The sequence below is a fragment of the Pungitius pungitius genome, chromosome 9 (genome assembly GCF_949316345.1).
Source record: "Pungitius pungitius chromosome 9, fPunPun2.1, whole genome shotgun sequence".
Lineage (NCBI taxonomy): Eukaryota > Metazoa > Chordata > Actinopteri > Perciformes > Gasterosteidae > Pungitius > Pungitius pungitius.
The window spans coordinates 9,576,980-9,599,208 of NC_084908.1; the positions used below are offsets into that span (position 1 = coordinate 9,576,980).

General features: G+C 42.4%; 3 protein-coding genes across 4 annotated transcripts; all 3 read left to right on the top strand.

Moving 5' to 3' along the window:
• Window positions 1-77: 77 nt before the first annotated feature.
• poll (polymerase (DNA directed), lambda) lies at window positions 78-5,441 on the top strand. Its single transcript, XM_037471262.2, has 9 exons — window positions 78-159; window positions 972-1,112; window positions 1,221-1,518; window positions 1,746-1,854; window positions 2,000-2,338; window positions 2,987-3,160; window positions 3,503-3,631; window positions 4,256-4,424; window positions 4,516-5,441. The coding sequence occupies exons 2-9, from the start codon at window positions 998-1,000 to the stop codon at window positions 4,875-4,877; spliced, it is 1,695 nt and encodes a 564-aa protein (XP_037327159.1). The 5' UTR covers window positions 78-159; window positions 972-997; the 3' UTR covers window positions 4,878-5,441.
• A 157-nt stretch (window positions 5,442-5,598) lies between these two features.
• Window positions 5,599-14,748, top strand: wbp1lb (WW domain binding protein 1-like b). 2 transcript variants are annotated; one of them, XM_037471267.2, is made up of 4 exons: window positions 5,599-6,108; window positions 11,276-11,378; window positions 12,230-12,391; window positions 13,783-14,748. In XM_037471267.2, exons 1-4 carry the CDS (start codon window positions 6,022-6,024, stop codon window positions 14,610-14,612), a joined length of 1,182 nt encoding a protein of 393 aa, XP_037327164.1. In that variant the 5' UTR covers window positions 5,599-6,021; the 3' UTR covers window positions 14,613-14,748. The 2 variants fall into 2 exon arrangements, with proteins under 2 accessions (XP_037327164.1, XP_037327165.1); XM_037471268.2 differs by lacking the exon at window positions 5,599-6,108 and adding an exon at window positions 9,455-9,560.
• Window positions 14,749-17,552: 2,804 nt separating this feature from the next.
• Window positions 17,553-21,970, top strand: as3mt (arsenite methyltransferase). Its single transcript, XM_037471269.2, has 11 exons — window positions 17,553-17,786; window positions 18,018-18,066; window positions 18,225-18,352; window positions 18,444-18,594; window positions 18,764-18,900; window positions 18,987-19,056; window positions 19,160-19,241; window positions 19,321-19,452; window positions 20,313-20,452; window positions 20,538-20,660; window positions 21,557-21,970. The coding sequence occupies exons 1-11, from the start codon at window positions 17,770-17,772 to the stop codon at window positions 21,662-21,664; spliced, it is 1,137 nt and encodes a 378-aa protein (XP_037327166.2). The 5' UTR covers window positions 17,553-17,769; the 3' UTR covers window positions 21,665-21,970.
• The last annotated feature ends 259 nt before the right edge of the window (window positions 21,971-22,229 follow it).

Genomic DNA, 22,229 nt, shown 5'->3' on the forward strand with positions numbered 1-22,229 from the left:
AATCTACCGCAAGAACAATGCAATTTGAAAACAAGTGGTAAATGTAGACTTTAGGGTATAATTTAGAAAATACATTAAAAAAACTAAACCCACTTGACCCGGAAATGAAACCGCGCTCTGTTTTTCCGTTTCTATGCGTATGATTCCATCTCAACAGGGGTAAGTACCAAAACATGACGGTTAAATGAGTAGTATAATTAAAATATTGCTATGTAATATTACATATATATGATATGATTAGTCAAGATGTAATTGTAAATGTAAAAAGGTGAAGCCTCCAAAACTCTGACTGTTGGATATGTAGCACGTTAGCACAAGCTACGGGAAATTAGCTAACACTTTATCACTGCAAAATGAGTTCGTGTCATCCAAGTAACGTTACATAGCTTCACTATCTCTGCACCTTTGCAATTTTTGTATAAAATATAACTTGTTACAATTGTAAAGTACAGACAATGCGTGTTGTTGCTTGTTGACAATGAATCCTTTTAGGCACTAACTGTACGATAAATGTAACATTAGTGTTTGTACTGGTTTTGTACTAACAATAGCGGTTAGCTATTTGAGAGCAGGCATGGTCTAATTGCACAAAGCACATATAACGTGATGTAAGAGGACTCCAGAATTAAGATCCTGATCACTTGTATTTCGATTTGATGCTACTTTATATTGAAGTTTCCACTACAATAATCGAATTTTCTTCTATATTCATGTGACAGTATAATATTGCTGATGTCAAGTTGTAACTTTTGAAAACTACGACAAAGTATTAGAAGAAAGAAAAAGGAAAAACAAATGTATTTTAAGAGATTCAATACATACATTGTGTGAACTCACTACATACTCAAATACAGAATGAATATATTTTAGTGCAAAATGAATAGTGCACAGCTTTTGTTCTAGTTTTGTTTGTATTTTCATTTTTTTAACAAGTTGTAGATAACGCAGCTCTTCTGCTCTCTTTGTCACAGGCCACTGGCTCCCCGCTTCAGGAAAGATGGAGCAGCGTCACGGGATAATGAAAGCCTTTCCCAAAGTCAAACGAGCTAGAGTGTCACAGAGGAAGGATGCACCCCCAGTAAAGAAAAAAACAGAAGAATTTAATATCACAGGTTGTTGCTGCGTGTGCGCATATGTGTGTGTCTGTGCATGCGTGCGTGAGAAGCGTAATGCAAAATTATTATTTTCTTTTTTTGTAACCCATTATTCTTCTGTCGCAGGAAACACTTTTGATGGCATCACAGTGTACATACTGCCTGCTGGAATAGGAAATGCCAGATGCCAGATCTTTCAAAGACAAATTCAGCAGAATGGAGGACATACCAAGAGTTCACTGTGTCCCAGTGTCACTCATGTTGTTGTGGATGACAACATGGACAGGGACAGGGCATTGCGCTTATTAAAAGTGGATTGTATGCCCCCTGGAGTCCAACTACTGAAATGCATGTGGTTGAGCTTGTGCATCAGTGAAAAAGAACTACTAGCTCTTGACGGCTACAGCCTTCTTTTACCCAACAGGTTAATGACCTAATAACACTGTTTCAGAATACTAACTTGTATATGTTTCTTGTAATGATTAATTTTAAACACATGGTTGTGCCTGTCAATACTCTACAGAGAAGTGAGGCACTTTTAACTTGTATGTCACATTTATTAATTCAAATTGTTATTGCTGTAAGCAAATATATGCCGGAAAATTTAACAAGTCATCGTTTTTTAAACATTTTGATGTCCTCACTATATAGAGAATCTGAAACACGGTATGAAAAAGATCTACTGAATGTCGAAGCTGCTGACGAATCTATTGCAGAGGCAGTATTGGATCCGAACAAGCAAGAGAAGACAGCAGACATGGTAGGTTTCCAAATCCTTTACCGGTTTGGCACTCTTTGTCAGTAATACTTTTTTTTTACTATAGGGGGAAAAAAAGCTTCAACCTTGAACACATGCAAACAACCATCAGTGTGTCTCAAAGTTCAACATTACACTTTCCTCTCAGGCAGTTCTGTACACTAAAGAGGAAGTGCAAGGTGAAGAAGATGGTGTCTCGCAAAGTGACCTGGATGCTCTCATCACTGGCCAGCAACCCAAAGAGGAGACCCCTGGCCTCAGCCAAGACCCCAGTTCAGACTGTGCTACAGAGCGGGTGGTCCCAGGAAAGTGGGTCTGTGCACAGTCCTCTCAATCCAAAAAGAATAACTTCAACAAACACATCACAGACAAACTAGAAGTGCTGGCCAAGGCCTACACCCACCAGGGGGACAGGTGGCGGGCGCTGGGTTACTCCAAGGCTGTCAACGCACTGAAGAGTTACCACAAGCCTATTACATCATATCAGGTAACCCGACGTGGAAAGCTTGTAATATCATGTTGTTTATAGTGTCAGTAATGTGTACAGTTGTTGGACATACTCTAGCGAGTACTTTTTTTAATATGATGGGCAAGTGCACTGATTGCCTTTTGAGCTCGATACAGGGATTAGTTTGCGTGTATTCCTTTTTAAAACCAGAACTTGAGTTACACCCTTTTGGAATGCCTAGGGGTACAGTCTGTTACATAAGCGAGCACTAGATTATTTGTGTGCAAAAGGTGAAACAAACCCGACGATAGCTATCATGGGTTACCAACCGTGACATTTATTGGCCATCAAATAACCAGAGAAAACCAACAAAAATGACATTTTTGTCTCAAAAGCAAAAACAAAACCTCCCCTCTACCTAGAAAATAGGAATTCAGCTCACCCATTGAGATAAATAGAAACAATACCAAACTCCTTACCAAGCCACCAAACAGCTCGGCGGCATGAGGGCAAACTTCACACAGCAGCAAACAAAAAGCTTTTTACATGGAACTTCTCGCTCATCCTCTAAAGCGTTGCAGGTCTTATCAGACACTGGAGAGAGGCGCAACAGGCCTTAAACACACACAAAGTCACTCGCATGCTGAATTACGTCAGGAGACGTAACAACTTGTTTTACATTTTTAGGAGGCTTGCCAGATCCCTGGAATTGGTAAACGCATGGCCGACAAAATTGACGAGATCATGGAGAGCGGTCATCTGCGGAAACTCGACCACCTCGGTGATGCTGTGCCAGTATTGGAGCTTTTTACTAACATCTGGGGTGCAGGAACTAAAACTGCACAGCTGTGGTATCAACAGGTAAGGTGCACAAACACACACTAACATGTTGAATCTAAATAACATATAATGTGACTTCAAGCTTGCACTTCAACAATGTGGTTAAATATGTTCTTAGAGCCACTGATTTCTCAAATAATGTAAAAGGAAAAACAGTCCGGATTAGAACTCTGCATTAGGGTCTGACTAATAAATTGGCCATGACGATATAGTACCAATATTATCTTATTGGGAGCGTTATGATGGAATTGTCCCTAAAAGCTGTGGTCTATAAAGTTTTATCTGAATTGAGTTGAATTTAATTATTGGTTGCAGGTCTAAAATACAACACACTGTTTTCACATATTTTTGTTTGTCTTTTAGGGCTTTCGCACTTTGGAGGACATTCGCACAAAAGCTCACCTGAGTAGTACTCAGAAAATAGGACTAAAGCACTACGATGACTTTTTAGACCGTATGCCCAGAGAAGAAGCAGCAGCCATAGAGAAAGTGGTAATGCATATTTGTGGTAATATCTACATGTATCGTTCTGTGACGATGACTGAAATATGTTGGCTTCTTCACCTCATTGATATGTTTATTCTAGCACATAGAAGTAAGATAAATCTGAAAGCAATTCTCCGGTTTGGAAGCAGAAAGGAAGGAAACATTTTGCGTCTGCTTTCCTTGAGTGCTTGATAATAGTAAAAACAGACTGTGTTCTTACAAAGTGGAGCATCCCATAGGGGAAAACTAACTCCTGGAGCCTAAAGCCGTAGCTGCATCTCGTTAGACAGATATCTGTTCACTCCAGAGTGTGCAACGCTAGTTGTTTTCATATTGTATTACCTGTTTGCTTTTTTTCTTCCTTCAAAACTGCCAGATAGAATGCGCTGACTAGATAGATGACAAAAGCATGTGTACTCCCTCGGGCTTGTCAAAGTAATAAGTGAATAGCACGCCTACCTCCCTGTGCTGAAAACAGGTAAACAGCTCATTTGTTTGCCAGTAGCAGCGCAAAGACACGAGAGCACACCTAGTACACACTGCTTTTCTTTTATTTGGATTTCAACGATCTAAAAACATCTCAATCAATTCTTTCAGGATACATGATGGTCTGTATTTGTATATGTGCAGCTAAAGGAGGCCACCCAGGCCATTGATCCAGGCCTCGTGGCGACGGCGTGTGGCTCCTATCGTCGGGGAAAGGCCACATGTGGAGATGTCGACATACTGATATCTCATCCTGATGGCAAGTCCCACAAGGGGGTTTTCAGCAAAGTTTTACAGAGCCTCCATGCGAGCGGTAAGCTCCATCTGCTTTAGTATGTCTCATTCTTATCTTAGTCTTCGTAAAAAGAGGAACCTTATAAAACAAAAGCGGTTTCTTTTTTAAGGGTTTTTGAAAGATGACCTGGTGAGCCAGGAAGAAAATGGTGAACAGAAGAAATACATGGGTGTGTGCCGTTTGCCAGGACCCGGCCAACGCCACCGGAGGCTGGATATCATCGTAGTGCCCTACAAAGAGTTTGCCTGTGCTCGCATGTATTTCACCGGGTCGGCACACTTTAACCGCTCAATGAGAGCCCTCGCAAAGACAAAGAAAATGAGCCTATCGGAGCACTCGTTGAACAAAGATGTGGTGCGTCAGGGAAACTTGAAGGTGTATGGCGGCACTCCATTTGCTACACCGACAGAGAATGATGTTTTTAGCCTCTTAGGCATACCATACAGACCGCCTCATGAAAGGGACTGGTGAGCATTTGCCAATCGCAATATTATGTCTGGTTTTATTGATGAACGATGACAATGCAAAGTTCAAGCAAGCACAAACAGCTGATTTTATTGATGTTTTACTTGAATACTCATTTAATTCTATATTTTAACGGTATTAAGCACATGCTTATTTGACGACTTTTTTTCTGTCTTAATATTTAGTGATGTTGTTTAAGTGGTAGGTGTCAAGGTTGTAAGATGTCCATCTTTAAAAATCTTGCCACACTGAAACATACAATGAATTATATTTTACTTTAGGATCCAGAGAATTTTTTAACAAAATTGTTATTTGGTTGGGACAATTTCTTCAAGCAAACATAGGATTAAGCTGAGTTTAGTTACAGTGTTGGAACATTGTTATTCAACAATGTTAATAATAAAACTTTGATTATGAAAGCTGGAAGAAAATGTTTCAGGCAAGTATCTAAAAACATATATAAACACAAATTTGTGCATGATCAGACGTTTGAAAATTAGGTGATAGTGCAATTGAGTGGACTGCCTAAAGCTCTATTTTATGGGGGGGCAAATCAGCAATAAAACATATGAATGGTTGATATCTGATCAATTTCTGTACCTTTTTTCATTTAATTTCTTCATTAGCAGACTTGACATTAATTGTGGTCTATTATAGGTGGATTACAAAATTGAGATGACTGTCTTTTGAACGTGTGTTCTCATAATCTCGATAAGGGGAACATAAGACAACAAGGCCATGCACCAGAGACGCACCGATCAGTGATTGGCCCGGCTCTACCCAGCTGGCCGGGGCCGTCCAATCACGGACCAGTCCGCGAAACCAGTAGCGAATCTGGAGATCCACGCAACCAAACGCCCATCACGTTGCGCACATGGATCGGGTCGAGGTGACCACGCCACACCCAGCGGACCGAGGCAGGGTGCCGGAGGAGCGGCTTGTGTAACAGCTGCATCAGGCAGCGGCACCGACAGCAGCACGGCGCCTCGTTGAAATGCCCAGTGCGCAGAGGAGGCGGCGCACGAGGCGGCCCTTCGGCGCGACGGGGGCCGCGAAATAGTTTTGAGGAGAATCGAACACGCGTTTTTTTGTTAAACAAAAGTGTTCGCGTGCGTGCGTGTGTGTTTTTTTTCCGCAGCTACTTGGAGGAATGAGAGGCGTGTGTTCGGCTGTGACAATGGGGTTGTTTTTGCACGCCGTCGGCCCTGTCACCCCCACCGAGCCCGCGGCAGAAAAGGTAATAAACCCGGGTTGAGCAGTCAATAACAAGTCTCTCTTTCTCTCTCTCTCTCCCCACCCCCGTCCCCCTCTCTCTCTTTGGGCTTTCAGCTAGCTACTTACCCGGCTAATTTGTCTGATTTTCACATATCAAGCCCCGTCACTACTGCCTCAAAGCCCGTCTGTTATTGTTTGTTGTTGACTCAACTTGTGCTGCGCTGTCAACAGAGATGCTCGGAGGCTAACGCTAGCTGCTAACGTGCCGGAGCTAGCGCGTCTAGAGGGACACTCGCCCGTAAGGGGCCTTGCTCTCTTGTTGTGTTTATGGTGAACGGTTGACATTCTAGCCAGAAGCGCGTTGCGTAAACAGTAAAAAGTAGATATTCAGGTATGCGTGCTGCCACACGGGTAGACGTAGCAGCCAGGCACCCACTGTCACCGGAGTCCTCCATTTATGTTTGCCAGTGAAACAGAAAAAAAGTTCCGCCAAGATACTCGATTCCTGAGTGTGTTGACAGTGACATTGTAATAACGTGCACTTATTAAATGAGATAGACATCAGGTCTCTTGGCAGTTTTATTCTTTCTAAAAAAAAGTATGTTTTAAGGAGTCTTCACGTGTTGATGCTCCATATGTGGTGAATACAGATGTAGACATCTGCACGCAGATGACGATAGGGTGTTAACGAGCCTGTAATGACTGATGATAATGATTTACATTTCACTGTTTCAGACACATTGCAACCTCTGAGGTGATAGAAGTTAGAAGTGAGCTTTAAGTAACTATTCTTAACAATAGTACCCGCACCTGCCAACTGGGGTATTGGTTCTTTGTCAATGTCATCAGTTTGACCCTGATGATTTGGTGATGATAATGTGGTTGCAATATTACATATTGTTTTGTTTCTCTTCAACTTTTACATCTTAGTGTGTATACTTGGACGGGGTGGAATTATTTAGTCATTCAGGGTATATTTAGTGAGCAATTATTCTTGGTCATGTGACTGTTCACTGAAAGCTGAGCGCTGCACACAGCAGTGAGGGGCATTCTGTAACTGTATTTTATTATGTTGTATCTAGAGTGCTCGACTCACCGTGATTAAAGAGATGCAGCAACAGCATTTTTGCATCTGCATTTTTTTGCTGATAACAGACTGAGGAATGCGTCACTACTACTTTTTCTTGAGCTACACTGAATAGATTTTCATAATAATCTAGCTTTACATCTTCATTCCCATCCCTATCACTGGAGAAATGTCAAATAAATAGCTTTGATTGATATGCTATCGACCTAAAAACCTGCAGTCTGGTTATCGGTGTAAATGTGAACTATTTGTCATTCCATTTGTTGTGAGAAAGTATGGGGAAAACTTATCATTTAAGTCCCGTATCAGCACCTAATCAGTCCATTCATACATATACCACTGCTTGTTTAATCAGTAGTCTATGTGCCACAAAACCTCTGAAGGTTGACATAAGTGCTGATGGTTTAAGTTACTTTGCGTTCCAAGAGTCCCGCAGAGACGTCATAGCACACGTGAGCCTGAACCATCGAGTTATGGAACTGTGTACAGAGTAAAACAGTTTGCATTAGCTCTGTTCTCACCAGCAAGACACGGCTCAAATGATCAACTCTATTATAAGTTCAATCAACTATTTTAGTCCCATTCACTCACAAAACCAAACTAAAAGAACTTGAGAGGGAAATTCTCTGAAAAAGAATGATATTTTTGTACTTTTTCTCCTTAATGCAATACTGCTTAGTTCCAAACCGCCTGTCTTAAAACATTTTTTAAAGTTTCCTTTTAATTACAAGAACCATCTCAAAGGTGCAGTGTTGTTATTGCATCAAACATCTCAACGTTAGTAATATATTTCCTGCCTCCTTCCTGTCATAGCTCAGAAGTTCAGCTTGACTGTGTCTGGCTTGAGTGGCTTCAGGACGCCATTATTGTGGGCTATACTCCAAGTCTGGTATCCAAAAGTCACAACAAATATACCACACGCTGAAGCTTTGAGGTAAAATGAGCCCGCTTAGCGGTTCGTACGTGAAAGGCTTACTTTGGCGTTGACTGTTTCTTGAATATCCATCAGCAGCCTTGATGACTATTAAACAGCACCTTTCTTTGTTGCAGGACACTAATAAATAAGTGCATCGACTTCAACGGTGCAGTCAGAATTAACTAAGAACTGTGGCCAGTTATCTCCCGTTACGGTATTTTGATAGTCACCTGGGGATTTTTGAACTGTCCCCATTGTCTGCTCATTTCAACAGCTTCTCATCGTAAAGGTTGATTATTTTGTGACGGAGCAATCGCTTCTGGGACCGTAACCAAATCCCCTGTTGATCCTCTGGTGTAGCATGAGAGAGGTGGATTGTTTTGCTGTTGCCAGTTTTGAATGAGAGACAGAGGAATCTAGTCCGTCCAGATTCTTAACCTGGTCACTGTCTGTTTTACAGGATCACCGTTCATCCGGCGACCTGCGTGTTTTTCAGGGTCAGCTGTTTGATTGACATCCTGTCAGCTGATTTTTACCTTGCATGTTAAAGTTTAGATGGAGCCCTTTGTCTTTACGGAGACTTGTTAGCAAAAGCCCGGACCCCCCTTTTTCACACTGGGCCCGGTCTTTATCCGGCGCAGGCCGAGCACCCAAACAAACTGGGTGGGTGTCTGTATTGAGTTGCAACAAGCCTGCCAGGGCGAGAGCATATGGTGGAGAGTTGTGCGTGAAAACAGCTGAAGTTACCAGCGACAAAGTGGAGGAACAGAATATTCTTTGTCTATTACACAGTCACTTTAAACCCCTTTATGCCGGGACGGCGTCTTTGTTGATGAGGCCGTAACGACTGTTGAGAAAAGACTAGTCAAATCTGCGGCCGGATTTAATGTCAGCGATTTAGTTTGTGCTGATCTTGTGCGCGGCGAATCATTCCTGTGTAACCGTCGTGTGCGGCTCTCTCTGGTGCGTTCCTCGTCCCTCTCTCCGGGCATCACACTAATACACACACACACACTCCCACACACTCCTCTCGGCCCCCTGCGTGCCTTCTTGTCGTGCAGCGCGGCTCAGCTAGGAGCCTGCCCTCAACTGTTGCTTGGAAATTTCCGTAGAGCAATCCTTGTCCACTGTGTGGGGCTGGGTCGGAGTGCGGTGATTGTGTGTGTGTGTGTGTGTGTGTGTGTGTGTGTGTGTGTGTGTGTGTGTGTATGTGTGTGTGTGTGTGTGTGTGTGTGTATGTGTGTATGTGTGTGTGTGTGTGTGTGTGTGTGTGTGTGTGTGTGTGTGTGTGCGCGCGCGTTAGGGTGGATAGGGAAAGAGAGAGAGAGGGGGAGGCAGAGGGAGAGACACACAGAGTGTTTGGGAGCCGTCTGACTGCTTTTGTGGGATAATCACCCATGAGTTTTGAAGGACGTTTCTGGGATTTTTGGACCCCTGCATCATTATGTCTTACGATCTGGGACCTGCGCTGGTAATCTAAACAATCCCTCCGTAGAAGCTTTGCTAGCTAATCATTAAACTAATCAGTAGGAAAACATATGAGTGATCCTGCTGGAAAGGCACCGCGGACCCTTGGAAGGATTTAGATTACAGTGCTCCCTTGTCTTTTGTCAGTCTGCAGGTCGATCTGTTCTGCTCTCACATCGGTAACCTCTCATTGGATACTATCAGTGAGGTGCTCTTTTGTCATATTTACAGCAAAAACAACGATGGTTGGAATTAAGATAAATGATGATTAAATTCATTTTGGATGCAAGTGGACTTTGAGTCAAATAGTTTGGGATTCTGATTAGGCTCTGGCTAAACTCTGTTAGTTAGAAGTTAAATTGTTACTAGATGTGAGGCGACATGCTGAGGGGTCTTGTTCTGTTGCACTTGATATGGGGCTTTTAAACCCTAATGAAATTCGAGCGGCTCTCCACCATAAGTGTTGAGGACCTGTTTACCCCAGAGCTAAGCATAATGTCGGCTGCTCAATACCTGCAGTGTGTCAATATTCTAAAGCAAAGATCAGAGTTAGGCATGTAAAGAAATCATCTTACAAGCTCATCTGTATCATATTCCTTTTATGTAGTAAGTATATACAAAATCAGTGCACTTTTATATTTTGAACACTGAGGCTATCAATTGTGTCTTTAGAATCCTACCCAGAGCGAACGGCGCTGGTGTAAATCAACAGCACTCGAAAAAGACAGACGCATGCTTACTGACTTTCTACCTTACCATCCTTTCTTAGCATGCATGTTTTTTGTTGTCTTTCCAGTGTGTACTGTACACTACTCTACCTAAAACTGTGACACAGTACATTTCTGAGTAAGCTGGTGGGGGGAAAAAAGTTCACAATAGACTGTTTTCAGAAATATTTTGATTATAAATAGGCCTTTTTCCTCAAAAGACATGTTGATGTGTCACAGTAGAAAAAGTGCAGATATTATGATCCATTATTGGAGTGTCTTTGGTTTAAGGGACCAGGTATTGTGCATGCTGTCTCACTGTGATGGCACACTTTTATAGAAAGAAAACAGGTGTCAATGTCACCAAGTAAAAGAGGGTTCCCTCTGGAAATGATTAAAGAAGGTACCGTCAGTCGTAACGATTCTGTTCAACAAGATGAAGGAGCAGTGAGAGAGAGACAAACAGTTAGTCAGGTCAAAACCGCATTAGATGTGTTATCTAAGCTGAAAATAAAATAAATGAAGCTAGATTGAAACATCTAGATCTAAAATTGAGAGGGGCATACAATGAATTTAAAAAATGACTGAAACCAAATAGAAGGAATGAAACACAAAAATTTCAAACACAACTAAAACAGAGGCTGAAATGACATAATGTCCTCTCATATAATCTTCTGTATTTATCTGCAGCTTGCACACGGGGAACAGTTCCCAAACCAATGATTTTGGACTTTCTAGTTGAACTTCACGTAGACCAATTCCCAGATTTCATTTTACTTTGGTAATAAACAGCGGTTTTGTTGATCGGTGTAGGACACAGAACAAAGGTAACTTCACCCTGCGTGAGTCAAAAAACAAGCATGAAAAATGGTGGGGGGCTCTGTTCTGTTACTGCACACCGTAACCGGATGCCTCACGGGGGATTTTTTGGGAGACCTTTTTTTTTTTGTCTTAAGACTTGAGATGTTGATAACACTTTCCTCTTTAAAGGGCCACTGCTTGTCTATTGCAGAGCCTTCTGCACTGTGATGGAGTCAACAACCAGAGCTACATCTGTGAGTCCGGACACTGCTGCGGAAATTCTCAGTGCTGCAGCTACTACTATGAGCTCTGGTGTAAGTGTTGTGCCTCTACTTCCTTTTTCTTCACCCCTTCTTACCGTCTCCTTATTCATGACATTCTTAGCCTGTGCATCTTTTTTTGGGGTCAATGGTCCCGGTGACCTCATATGCGTCCATTCTCATGAATGGGATTCCTCAGGAACACTTTGAGCAAATTTATTCAAATTCTTTTAGTGTAAAATGAACAATTTGGGAACACAACTATTATCGCAAGATGGAGGGACAACCGTAAGTGGCCTCCTCAGAAAGAGGTGCAGTACAAATCAAATGTGGGAAAGAAAGCTACACGACCCGTTGAGATTCGTTGGAAAGGCCCGTCTGTGTGACCTGACCTGTGTGATTTAGTTCATTAAGCATTAAGGACTTTCTTTTTTTTTTCTTTGGAATCATTGATTTACCTGTCCAGTTGGAGCAGAATATGTCACAAACATTTACAAATGTCTCCCAAAGTGAGAAATGTGTTTGGGGTTACTTCAGAGAGAAATCTGTCAAGGCTTTGTTGTAGAGACTCTGACCTCTCAACGATCATTGAATGCATCAGATTCCATGCATTGTAATGCAGATACACACAGCATATAATCATGGGAAATGTTTCACTCTGTAAGAACCAGATGTTGACATGATTTGATCTGCAGTGTTTATGTTGGCAGCCATCACCCCAAGCTGGTAGAGTTAAACAATGAGGATATCCTCGAGCAGAGTCTTTACGGGTTAAACCTATTCCTCGCTGTGTGAGGTTACTTTAAAATACAAAGCTAACCGCCCTCTCTACTGTTTTTAATCTATTTTGCTGTCATGTTGTAAACACAACATGTTGATCAGTGTTGTTCTTCCTCTCACTTCAGGGTTTTGGTTGGTTTGGGCAATCATCTTCATTTTGAGCTGCTGCTGTGTGTGTCACCATCGCCGCACCAAACACCGTCTGCAGCAGCAGCAACGGCAGCACGAGATCAACCTCATCGCGTACCGCGAAGCACACAACTACTCCTCTGTGCCCTTCTACTTCAGTAAGAGCTCCTGTGCACAAACACACACACCATGAGGATTTAACCCGATGGGGAACTGTGTTTTGGTTGTTTCAGATGTATGAATTGTGTTGATGACTGTCAATTCCTTTCAACGGTTCGGAGCATTTAAAGCTTCCCAAATCCAACATTCTCATATTAACCCTTAGACCCAATGAGGAGATGGTGTGAAAGGGATTGCTTAATGTTGCAGCATCACCCAACTCATGGGATTATTTAGCTCCTTTCAGCTCCTTTCAGGGCTCGTGGATACTATGTTGTCCACGTTGTCAGGTACAAGCAGAACCTTCTGGTGAACACGGTGGAGCCTTTAGCAGCTATCAAAACCTTTTTTTCTCAGTAGCTGGTGAAAATCTGAATAGAGCTGAAGAGGAGTAAATATCTGATTTGTCATCTGACATTTGTCATCTGACATTTGTCAGGGGGACAGAAAACACTGCTCTAATTGAGTGCTGATGTTGTGTTAGCTGCCCCCAAGTGGCAAGAAAGAAGAAGAAAAATGGACTCACTGTAGATGAATGAGTCACACAGACTGGTTTGTATCCACGTCATTGTAAAGCATTGACTGTTGTCTGGGCTATTCAAGGGAGGTCTTTCTCCTATCTCCCGCAAACATTTTTGTGAAAAAGAATGGTCACAAAGACCTTAATCACCTACTTTTGTAAAAAAACGAAACAATTTTGTTGTGCGGAAACTTTTTTTGGTACCCAGCAAACATAATGTCACACCCTACATAAATCTTGTCGTAAAATTAAAAAACGTTTGTATACATCTGTTGTTCTTGACTGCATTACTAGGCCTCCCAGCTGCAGAGTATGACTCACAGTACTCCCGTGTCAGGCTAGAGTAGAAGATGTAATCCAGTAGCTCCCTTCATTGTTTCCCTTAGACGATTCATGCCTGGATCCTAGAATAATATTTTTAAAGAATTTCTAATCGGTAGTTTTCCACTTACCTCAAATTAAAGGATTTAAATAAAGCATGGGTCCTTGGGCGCAAATGTAATGTTTGCACTGACATGTATCCCTGGTTTCACACAGCGTCAGAACTTTCCCTGTTTGCATGCCCCAGTTTTCAGGAAACGGCCTGCATTGCTCCCCTTGGTACCTCGCCAGTGTTGCAACACCATCTTGCACAGCGCTGCGCTGGCCTTCGGCACAGAACTGACCCAAAAATGAGCTTGTTTTGTCCCCCTATTGCTCTGGGAATGTTTGAATAGTGGTCTGGGAAGTTCACTGAGGTCCTACTGAAAGGTGTTTGGGTCAGGAGGGAGGAAAACCAACCCATGTGCGTTTTGATTGCCCTGTAAAACAAATCTAGTTGTCGGAAATATTTGTACAACTGCAAATGTTTTTTTTTTTTTCCCCCGTTAGGGTTTTTGCCTAACTACCTCCTGCCTGACTACGAAGAGGTGGTCAACCGGCCGCAGACTCCTCCCCCGCCCTACAGTGCCTTACACACTGGCCCGTCCTCACTGGCTTCGAGCCCGCTGGCTCACGAGCAGCAGGAGGGACACTGTCCAACCATCCAGTCAACTCCGGTGCCCCCGGTCTCCGACACTGTGTGTTGCAGACCCAGCATAGAGGAGCCGCAATCCCTCCCCTCAGACTTGAGGCCAAAGCCGGACAACAAGCCCTCGCAGACTGCGCACGAGTCAAGCGTGATACTCCTCTCCGATGGGCTCAACAACCGGGAGGGGCCCACCAGCCGGGAGAAGAGAAGCAAAAGCGGGGGCGAATCCTGCAAAGACCCACTGCTGAAGGACCCATCAGAGGGTTGTGCCGAGGACAAAGATCGACTCCCCAAAGGAAGAAGGAGGCGATTCACGGGAGACTCTGGGATTGAGGTGTGTGTGTGCGGCACGCGTGGTTTTAGTGGGGCTGAAGGGGCAGGCCAGGAGGGCAAGGAGTTAAGGGAGCTAGAGAGCCTGCTGGGGCGCGAGGGACCTGAGGAGGAGGAAGAGGAAGAGGAGGAGGTGGGCGACTTCTGCGACAGCTGCGGCCATCGAGCCTCCTACGGCGCGGAGGAGGAGCAGGCACTGGGCGGGCCGGACAGACGGGTTACACGCGGATCGCCGGGAACTCCTCAGCCGGCTCCCCAGACAGGTAGCGCCCCACTCCACCCTCCGGTGTGCCTCCTCCTGCACACCATCAACGAGCAGGAGGGGCCGCACCACGGCACCAGCACTGAGCCTCAGGGCTGAGACGCAGATGGAAAGACAGGACACGAGGGACAGAGCATGGAGGCCTGCGCTTTTGTATGTGAGCACACAATGTCTAAATACTTTGTATTTTATAGAATGTGCGCATCTTGGATGAAAACAGGTGTGGGGAGCAAGAAGGGGAATCTCGACTGAGAACGCCTGCTCCTCTTTCACACACTGGAACAGTGGCCTTAACCTGTGTATCTGGGGTTATGTTTGGGCAGTTCGATGCCTTAAACAGCCTGTGGTCATTGAGAGTTCTCACACACACACACACACACACACTCACAAGTCCATTTGTCGTCAGAAGCTGCTGACACAGTGAAATATTTGATAGCTGAAGCTGTGACGACGGGACAGGATGTTCGCTGCTCTCCTCACCGGGCGCTTGCAACCACTCAGAAAGGCACAGGGCTACAAAGTTAAAAAAAGTTAAAAATCCCCTCAACAGCAGGAACATTTTGGATGAGTGCAATGCAGAGTTGCTACAGGGTGTACTTCTGTCAACTGGTACTGTACAGGGACACAAGAACAAGACTGTGCGAGTCCCGTTAGACTCATAAATCTTAAGCTCTTTTTCAGCGAGTAACATCTGCTCTGCCTTGTGTCTGTTTTTGTTGCTCTATATCTGCCACGCTAGTTATAGAGGAGTATTAGTGCATTTACAAATCCTAATGTGAGTTGTTCCTATTTTGTACTAAGTTTTTATATCTTAGAAAGAAAGCTTTGAGCTAATTAAAATGAAATACAAAATTGAAAATGCTTTAATTAATTAATTCATACATTGCAGTACATGACTTGCTGTCTTTAGTGGGGTTTTGTTGAGACAAACGTAGGAAATGGACCTCTTTAGATCGTCAGTAAGGAATGCGGCAGATTCACTTTGTACACAATCATTTTGTATTAGTTTAATGAATGTGTGTAGCACGTGCCCAAACAAATAATGCAGATCTTGATGAACAATGATACGTTTCAGTAAAGCTGAGTGACAGCAGAGAAAGCAGGTACCAAAAGAAATACAGAATAAAAAGCTGCCTAGAGATTACATCAGAGATGGCCGACACCAGACCTCAAACTCTTTGTCAGCCACTTAGATGACCACCTTCACCAGCTGTACAGTATACAACATTTATAGTCTTTGTCTGGATGTTAATACTAGCACAAATTTACCACAGCTTTCATTATGGTATTCATTAATTCAACTATTATTGGAGCTCCCTGAATGGTCCATGAAGGCTGATTTTGTCATAGTACACAGCACCTACATAAAAATAATTTAATACATATTGTTGTTGAATGTGTGGCCCTGACAATCATTTGGAATGCTCCTAATAGCAAAATATCTATTTTAGTCAATGTGTATGTTCATCCTGTACTTAACTTCATATGAGGATAATTCTATGTAGCCAACATGGTGTAAATAACAGGTGCGCCCCGATGACTGAAAAAATATCTTTTTCGGTAGAATATGAAAGCAAAGAATCTGGCAATTTTATAAACAGTTTGGTGGTTGTGTTTGGTTATGAACACAGGTTTACATCACAAGATTAAAAGAAGAAAGATGTATGACATGATGTAAAACAAAAGACATAATTACATCATATGTATCTACTTAATACCTTTAGGAACATGACTGTTTTAAATCTTTAATCCAAATCCTTAAATAGCTATAATAAAGTAGATAGTGATGGTTGCCAAGGAAAAAAACACTGATTATATTAGAAGCATTTTTTTATGAAAGGCTTACAATTTAAGTCAAATCTAAGCTGGCCCAGTCTTTGAAACCAATTGGAAAGTGGTCATGTTAAATTGCGTCATTTATCGTTATATATCGTTAAGCACACATTGCAATGTCTGCAAAGCACAAGTGTTTCAGACAATTGTTCTCACAGATTTCTATATTTACCATGAAACAATGTATCAGAAGATGTCTCTTTGAACTTCTAGCACAAGTTAAATTGTTAGATGACCTCTCTGTATTTACATTGAGATGATTTAATCTTACCCATGAATGTCTGAACACATTCTTAAGTGCTTTTCATATGAATGCTTTTGTGATCTAGAATGAGTTATGGTGTGATTGTGGTACATGTAGTACCAAGACAAGCTTTTTTTCTCATATCGGCTGATTCCTTAAAAAAAATATTGGAACCAAAAGATGATTCTGAACCACTATATATTTGCAAATGTATAATATTGTGTAACATGTTTGTGAACCAAATAGTTGCTTTAAAAAATGTTATCAAATCATTAGCTTTCTTGTTTGATTTTTTTCTTATTATGGGTATAATTATTTCTGTTGAGAAAACATTTTTTCTTCTTTTGGACGACGTTTTGTGGAGTTTGACTAACAATATGGCTGATAACTTGTCTTGCTGTTACCTAAGACACATTTTCTTTCGTTACCGGTCCCTGCAAGGTGGTTTTGCACATATTTGAATGTTCTGATTACAAGCCATTTATCACAACAGCCAAGCTGGATGTATGTTCAATAAACATGCCCCTTTAAATTCAAGCTGACTTGTTGGTTGTCAAGATTTGAATTTTCTTCACCTACCTAGAATATTTTATATACAGTATATCTATTACGTTACTGTTGGCAATTGTTGCTGATGTCATATTACAGTAATAATGGGCCGAGTGCGCTCATAAGCCGAGATCACTGACTTTAAGTTAATAACATCATCACTAACGATGGGTATATTTTATCTAATTTAATATAATCCAAAAAAATACTTTTCATCAAAATATATTTAAGCACAACAATACGTGGCAAATGGAACTACTCTTTACTTATTATCCCCAATTCAATGTCTTATAGAACGAAAAGAAGTAACATATATTTGGGAAATCCTAAAAAAAAAAATGGACACGTGACCCTGGTCCAGCGAAGCCTCCTTCAGTGAAAAATGCGTCACCCTCCACCATCATAAACGTCCCGCACAGGAGGGACTATTGACAGACACGCACACCCACCTTCAGTGACGTCACTGAGAAGCCACCCAAGGACCCACGCGACTCACAGCAGCAGTCAGTCAGATCGCACGCGCGAAACCCCCCCACGTTAGTGACATAAGAACGGGATTCAGAAGGAAGCCAACTCACTGCGGAAAGCCTTCATGTATCAAGAGTGGACTTTAACCCACTATCCACTGCAATGGCTGAGGAAAACAGGTCAGAAAATAACCGTCTCTTTTTTGTATCGTATCGTGTTATTTCCACGATACGTTGTCGTGAGATGATATTAGTGACGTGTTAGAAACATTAAAGTTACGGTAACGTTAGCTAAATACGCTACTTGTAATAACTAAGTTGTTAGTTCGCCGTTAGGAGCTAGCGGCTAACGGTGACGTAGCGTTTCGTGCACGTTGAAGTGAACGTAACAAAACACTTTTATTTTCAAAGCGCACGCTTGGGAGCCTTCGTCGATTCCGCCATCCACGTGGACGTCAAGGTACGACGTGCATCACCTGCTACACCGAACACGTCACAGTGGTTGCTAGTGCTGCTTTTAGTTTACCTTCGCTTTAGCATGTATGACGTAGCATGACGTATTGCACCGACCCAAACTCACTTCTGCCAATCACCGATGGCTTTTTCTTCCCTTAACAGGATTACTATGGCAAGGTGCTGAAGAATACCTCAGACCTAAAGAGCAATGCTTGCATTGCTCCTGCCAAAGCCGTGCCTGCCTTCATCCGCCGGGCTTTGGAGAAAGTGCACCCCGACGTGACCGACAGGTCCCTGGACTTCTGTCACGCACTCCCAGGTGCTCACACCTCCACCATCACTGATCCACAGGGGCTCACAGCGGATGTGCTTTTGCCTCAGGTACTATGGCTGCGGTCTGGTGGTGCCAGAGTGTCTGGAGGGCTGCAGGGTTCTGGACCTGGGCAGTGGAAGTGGAAGGGACTGCTACATGCTGAGCCAGCTGGTGGGCGAGACCGGCCACGTCACTGGCATTGACATGACCGAGGACCAGGTAATGGACGTGGGCATCACATTATGGCCTTACGGCTCGGTATGCCGACAATGATGTATACAGAAAGAATTCCATTGTGGAATTAGATGGAACAGCATTTTGCTCCCTGGTATCCACGATCTAACTAAGACTCATGCAGCTTTAAATGAAACAGTGTGCTCTCTTCTAGCTTGATGTGGCCAGGGCATATGTGGACCATCACATCAAAGCGTTTGGCTACAAGAAGCCCAATGTTAGTTTCGTCCAGGGCTACATTGAGGCCCTGACAGAAGCGGGTTTGGAAAAGAACTCTTTTGACATCATTATGTGCGTAGTCATTTACTCTCTTTGTTTCATTATTTTCTGCTTTGTAACTGAAGAAATCAAGTTGTAAAGCGGAGTTTCTGCCACAGTTCCAACTGCGTGGTGAATCTATCACCAGACAAGAAGAGAGTTCTGGCTGAAGCCTACAGCGTACTCAAGGTACACTGCCTCGAGTTGACCTTTCGAATCTCATTAACCCTTCAAACGATGCCGAGGCCAAGATGTAGTTTGCATTGCAATTCAATACATATATTGTCTTTAGGATGGAGGTGAGCTGTACTTCAGTGATGTTTACAGCAGTGGAAGACTAACAGAGGAAATTAAAAATCACAAAGTTCTGTGGGGTGCGTCAAATGAATATCCTTCTGCCAGAAAAGCTCAAAGCCACGTGCCAGATTATCACAATGTAGTTCTTCCTGACAGGCGAATGTCTTGGTGGAGCACTCTGGTGGAAAGATCTGCTGCAATTGGCTGAAGAAGTGGGCTTCAGCCCACCCCGGCTGGTGACAGCCAGCGTCATCACTGTAGACAACGAAAAGCTGCAGGACGTTTTAGGTTGGATTCACTGTTTTCTTTAATATTTCCTCTTTTTCTTTATGTATAGAAGGCATCAATAGCACTTTTTAGTGCAGTGGTTCTCAACTGGTCTGGCTCCGGGACCCACCATCACCCCTTAATGACAAGCCGCGACCCAAATCGAGGAACATTCTCAACATCTAAAATTTATTCAAAATCAAGTTCATAAGCTGAATTTCATATTCAGGATGTTTAATTATCCTAAAACCCAATTTCCCTTCGAAATAAAATCACAGGATGATTTTTTTTTTTTAAGTTTTATTTTCCCATTCAAAAACGGTTGAGAATCACTGTTTTAGTGAATGCCTTGTTAAGGCACTGAAAGTTGGGAATTCATGGGACAAATTTTATCACAAATATAACCAAAATATTACCAGTTGCTCTCTATTACTTTTTTCTTGTTTCTACATCAAAACAATGTTTTTCAGTAATTATTATTAATTTTAGAGAGATGAGCAAAACTGCAACCACATGCAAAAACAATACTTATTTAATTCTGTTAATTTCAACTTGAGTGTATATTTATATATTTCCAGCTGGAGGGATGTTAGTAACTAAAGTCACAACAGTGTTGTCGGTACCTTTTGTTAAATTATAATTATTATCTTCGTTTACTTTTCATCATTAATATTTACAAAGCTAATGTTGGTTTTAATCTGTGCTGCACAGATCTGGTTAATGTTTAACATACATTCAACTGGATTCTACTAAACCAATTATCACTGTTTTGTTGGTGCAACGTTATTGTCAATTGTTCAGGGGATGTAGTACACCAAACTTGATTGCTGAGATTGACTAATGCATTTCACAATTCTTTCTTACCTCTTCTGGCAATACAGGGGATTTCAAGTTTGTCTCTGCCACATACCGCCTGTTCAAGGTCCCCAAAGGCAACACCAAACCAAGTCATGTCATATATAACGGGAGCATTACAGGTGTAGAAGACAGCTTCCAGTTTGACTGTCAATACACATTCAAGGTCTGCACGTCCCACATTGAAGAAAACCCCCAATATCTTCAGCTCATGCATTGTATGCAAGCAATTACAAATGTGTATTTTGCAGGTTGATAATGTGGTGGAGGTGGATGGAGAGGTGGCCACCATCCTGACCCAGTCCAGATTTATGGACGACTTCACGTTTAAGCCAGCGGGAGGCCGCAGTGGGCCCTGTGGAGCCGTAACTAAGGTCTGTGTCACAACTTCACTCTGGGAAATATCTCTTTTTGAGTGATGTTCCATTGAGGGCCAGAAGTCAGTGTGTTGGTCGTGTCAGTTACAAGAGCGTGACACACCCAGAGAGCCCCACTGTCTAAACTATGCACATAGTCACTCGCACATGTGTGCACCAGGACGCATCCTGCAATTCCTTACACACACAAACACTCACATACCCACTCAAACATACGTACGCACACATCCACTCGCACAAGGTCAAGCAGCTGTCTTGGAGTCATAACCAGACTGTGGAGTCCTGCTGAGAAACCTTGAACAGGAAGAAATGTTCTCTTCTCAGCTAATGGAATGCCATCGTATCAGTGCTTGTGGCCGTCCTGCGTGCACACACACACCCATGACATTTTATACTGCTTTTGAAGGAGTTTTATTTTAATTTGTCTTGGAGAAAAGAACGCAATGGAAAATCTCTGATTTACCGCAATTGGTCCGAGTGTTTAGCCTTTGTACTTGTTCTCCTATGAAGGAAAATTGTGTCCACACTTTTTCTCCAATCAACGCGCCTAGTTGATAATCATAGTAATAAAAGGCCTTTGACCTTGTTCTTGGGAGCACAGCTGCTATAAAATGCATATTGAAAGCACAACTGGTGTGTGTTGAAAGGTACTGATACCAGGTGTAAAAATGCATTGAAAGGTCAGTGAACCACAGGTTCTGCCATTACAAATACTTTTTTGCATATTAAATGGTGTATAATGCTAGAAATCAAATAAGGTGAGAATTTACTTTTCAAACTTTTTAAATGACTTACCGACTGTCTTGCATGTAACCGATATGCAAGTAATATCTAAATAGAATTGAATGTATTAAACTCTGACTGATTTATACCTTGTTGATCTCTTGACACAGGCAGGCATTGTGGATCCTTTTGAGCTCGTCCTTCAGCTGGAGACACAAAGTCCAGGTTCAGCCACAGGGGGATGCTGCAGCACACAGTCTGCTGCCTGCTGCAAATGATGGTGGGATGAGCGCTGAGATATATGGGCCCAGCATCACTTTCTATAAATACCGGAACCAGTTCAAATGCACTGACTTATATTATGCAATGTCAGTATTTTGTATCTTGTTAACTAATTCATCTAAGACCAGTTTTCAGCAATTTAAATGAATCACTTAAAGATATACATGTGTCTTATCAATGCTCCGTGGATACTTAAAAGACTGAAATGGTTCTTTTTAATAAGAAGTAACAACATTTTGTCTTTATCTCAAGACAGCATCCAAAAACCCATTTTCAAAACCTGTATATAAACATGAACAGCATCGGTGCCTTCTTCTTACACACATGTTTGTCCCATTTGTCTGCTATCTTAGAGATTTGAATGTGCATTCGTGACGACTTTTGCACCTTTGGGCCAGTGGGTCACTCAATATAATAATACACCAAATGAAATTGATTTGTTTAGTCAGTATGTTGACAGGGTTTGCATTGGTGTAATAACATAATACACATAAACCTCATACCATTTTGCACATATTATTTGTGGATTCTTTACACAAGTATCACATAAGGTCGTCTACA

Excerpts from the sequence above, each read along its gene's own strand:
- poll (XM_037471262.2), top strand. The coding sequence starts at position 998 with ATGGAGCAGCGTCACGGGATAATGAAAGCCTTTCCCAAAGTCAAACGA. Across the intron at positions 1,519-1,745 it reads AGCCTTCTTTTACCCAACAG|AGAATCTGAAACACGGTATG; the intron begins GTTAATGACCTA and ends CTCACTATATAG. Across the intron at positions 3,161-3,502 it reads CACAGCTGTGGTATCAACAG|GGCTTTCGCACTTTGGAGGA; the intron begins GTAAGGTGCACA and ends TTTGTCTTTTAG.
- wbp1lb (XM_037471267.2), top strand. The coding sequence starts at position 6,022 with ATGAGAGGCGTGTGTTCGGCTGTGACAATGGGGTTGTTTTTGCACGCC. Across the intron at positions 6,109-11,275 it reads CCGAGCCCGCGGCAGAAAAG|AGCCTTCTGCACTGTGATGG; the intron begins GTAATAAACCCG and ends TGTCTATTGCAG. Across the intron at positions 12,392-13,782 it reads CTCTGTGCCCTTCTACTTCA|GGTTTTTGCCTAACTACCTC; the intron begins GTAAGAGCTCCT and ends TTCCCCCGTTAG.
- as3mt (XM_037471269.2), top strand. Across the intron at positions 18,595-18,763 it reads TTGACATGACCGAGGACCAG|CTTGATGTGGCCAGGGCATA; the intron begins GTAATGGACGTG and ends GCTCTCTTCTAG. Across the intron at positions 20,453-20,537 it reads ACTGTCAATACACATTCAAG|GTTGATAATGTGGTGGAGGT; the intron begins GTCTGCACGTCC and ends TGTATTTTGCAG.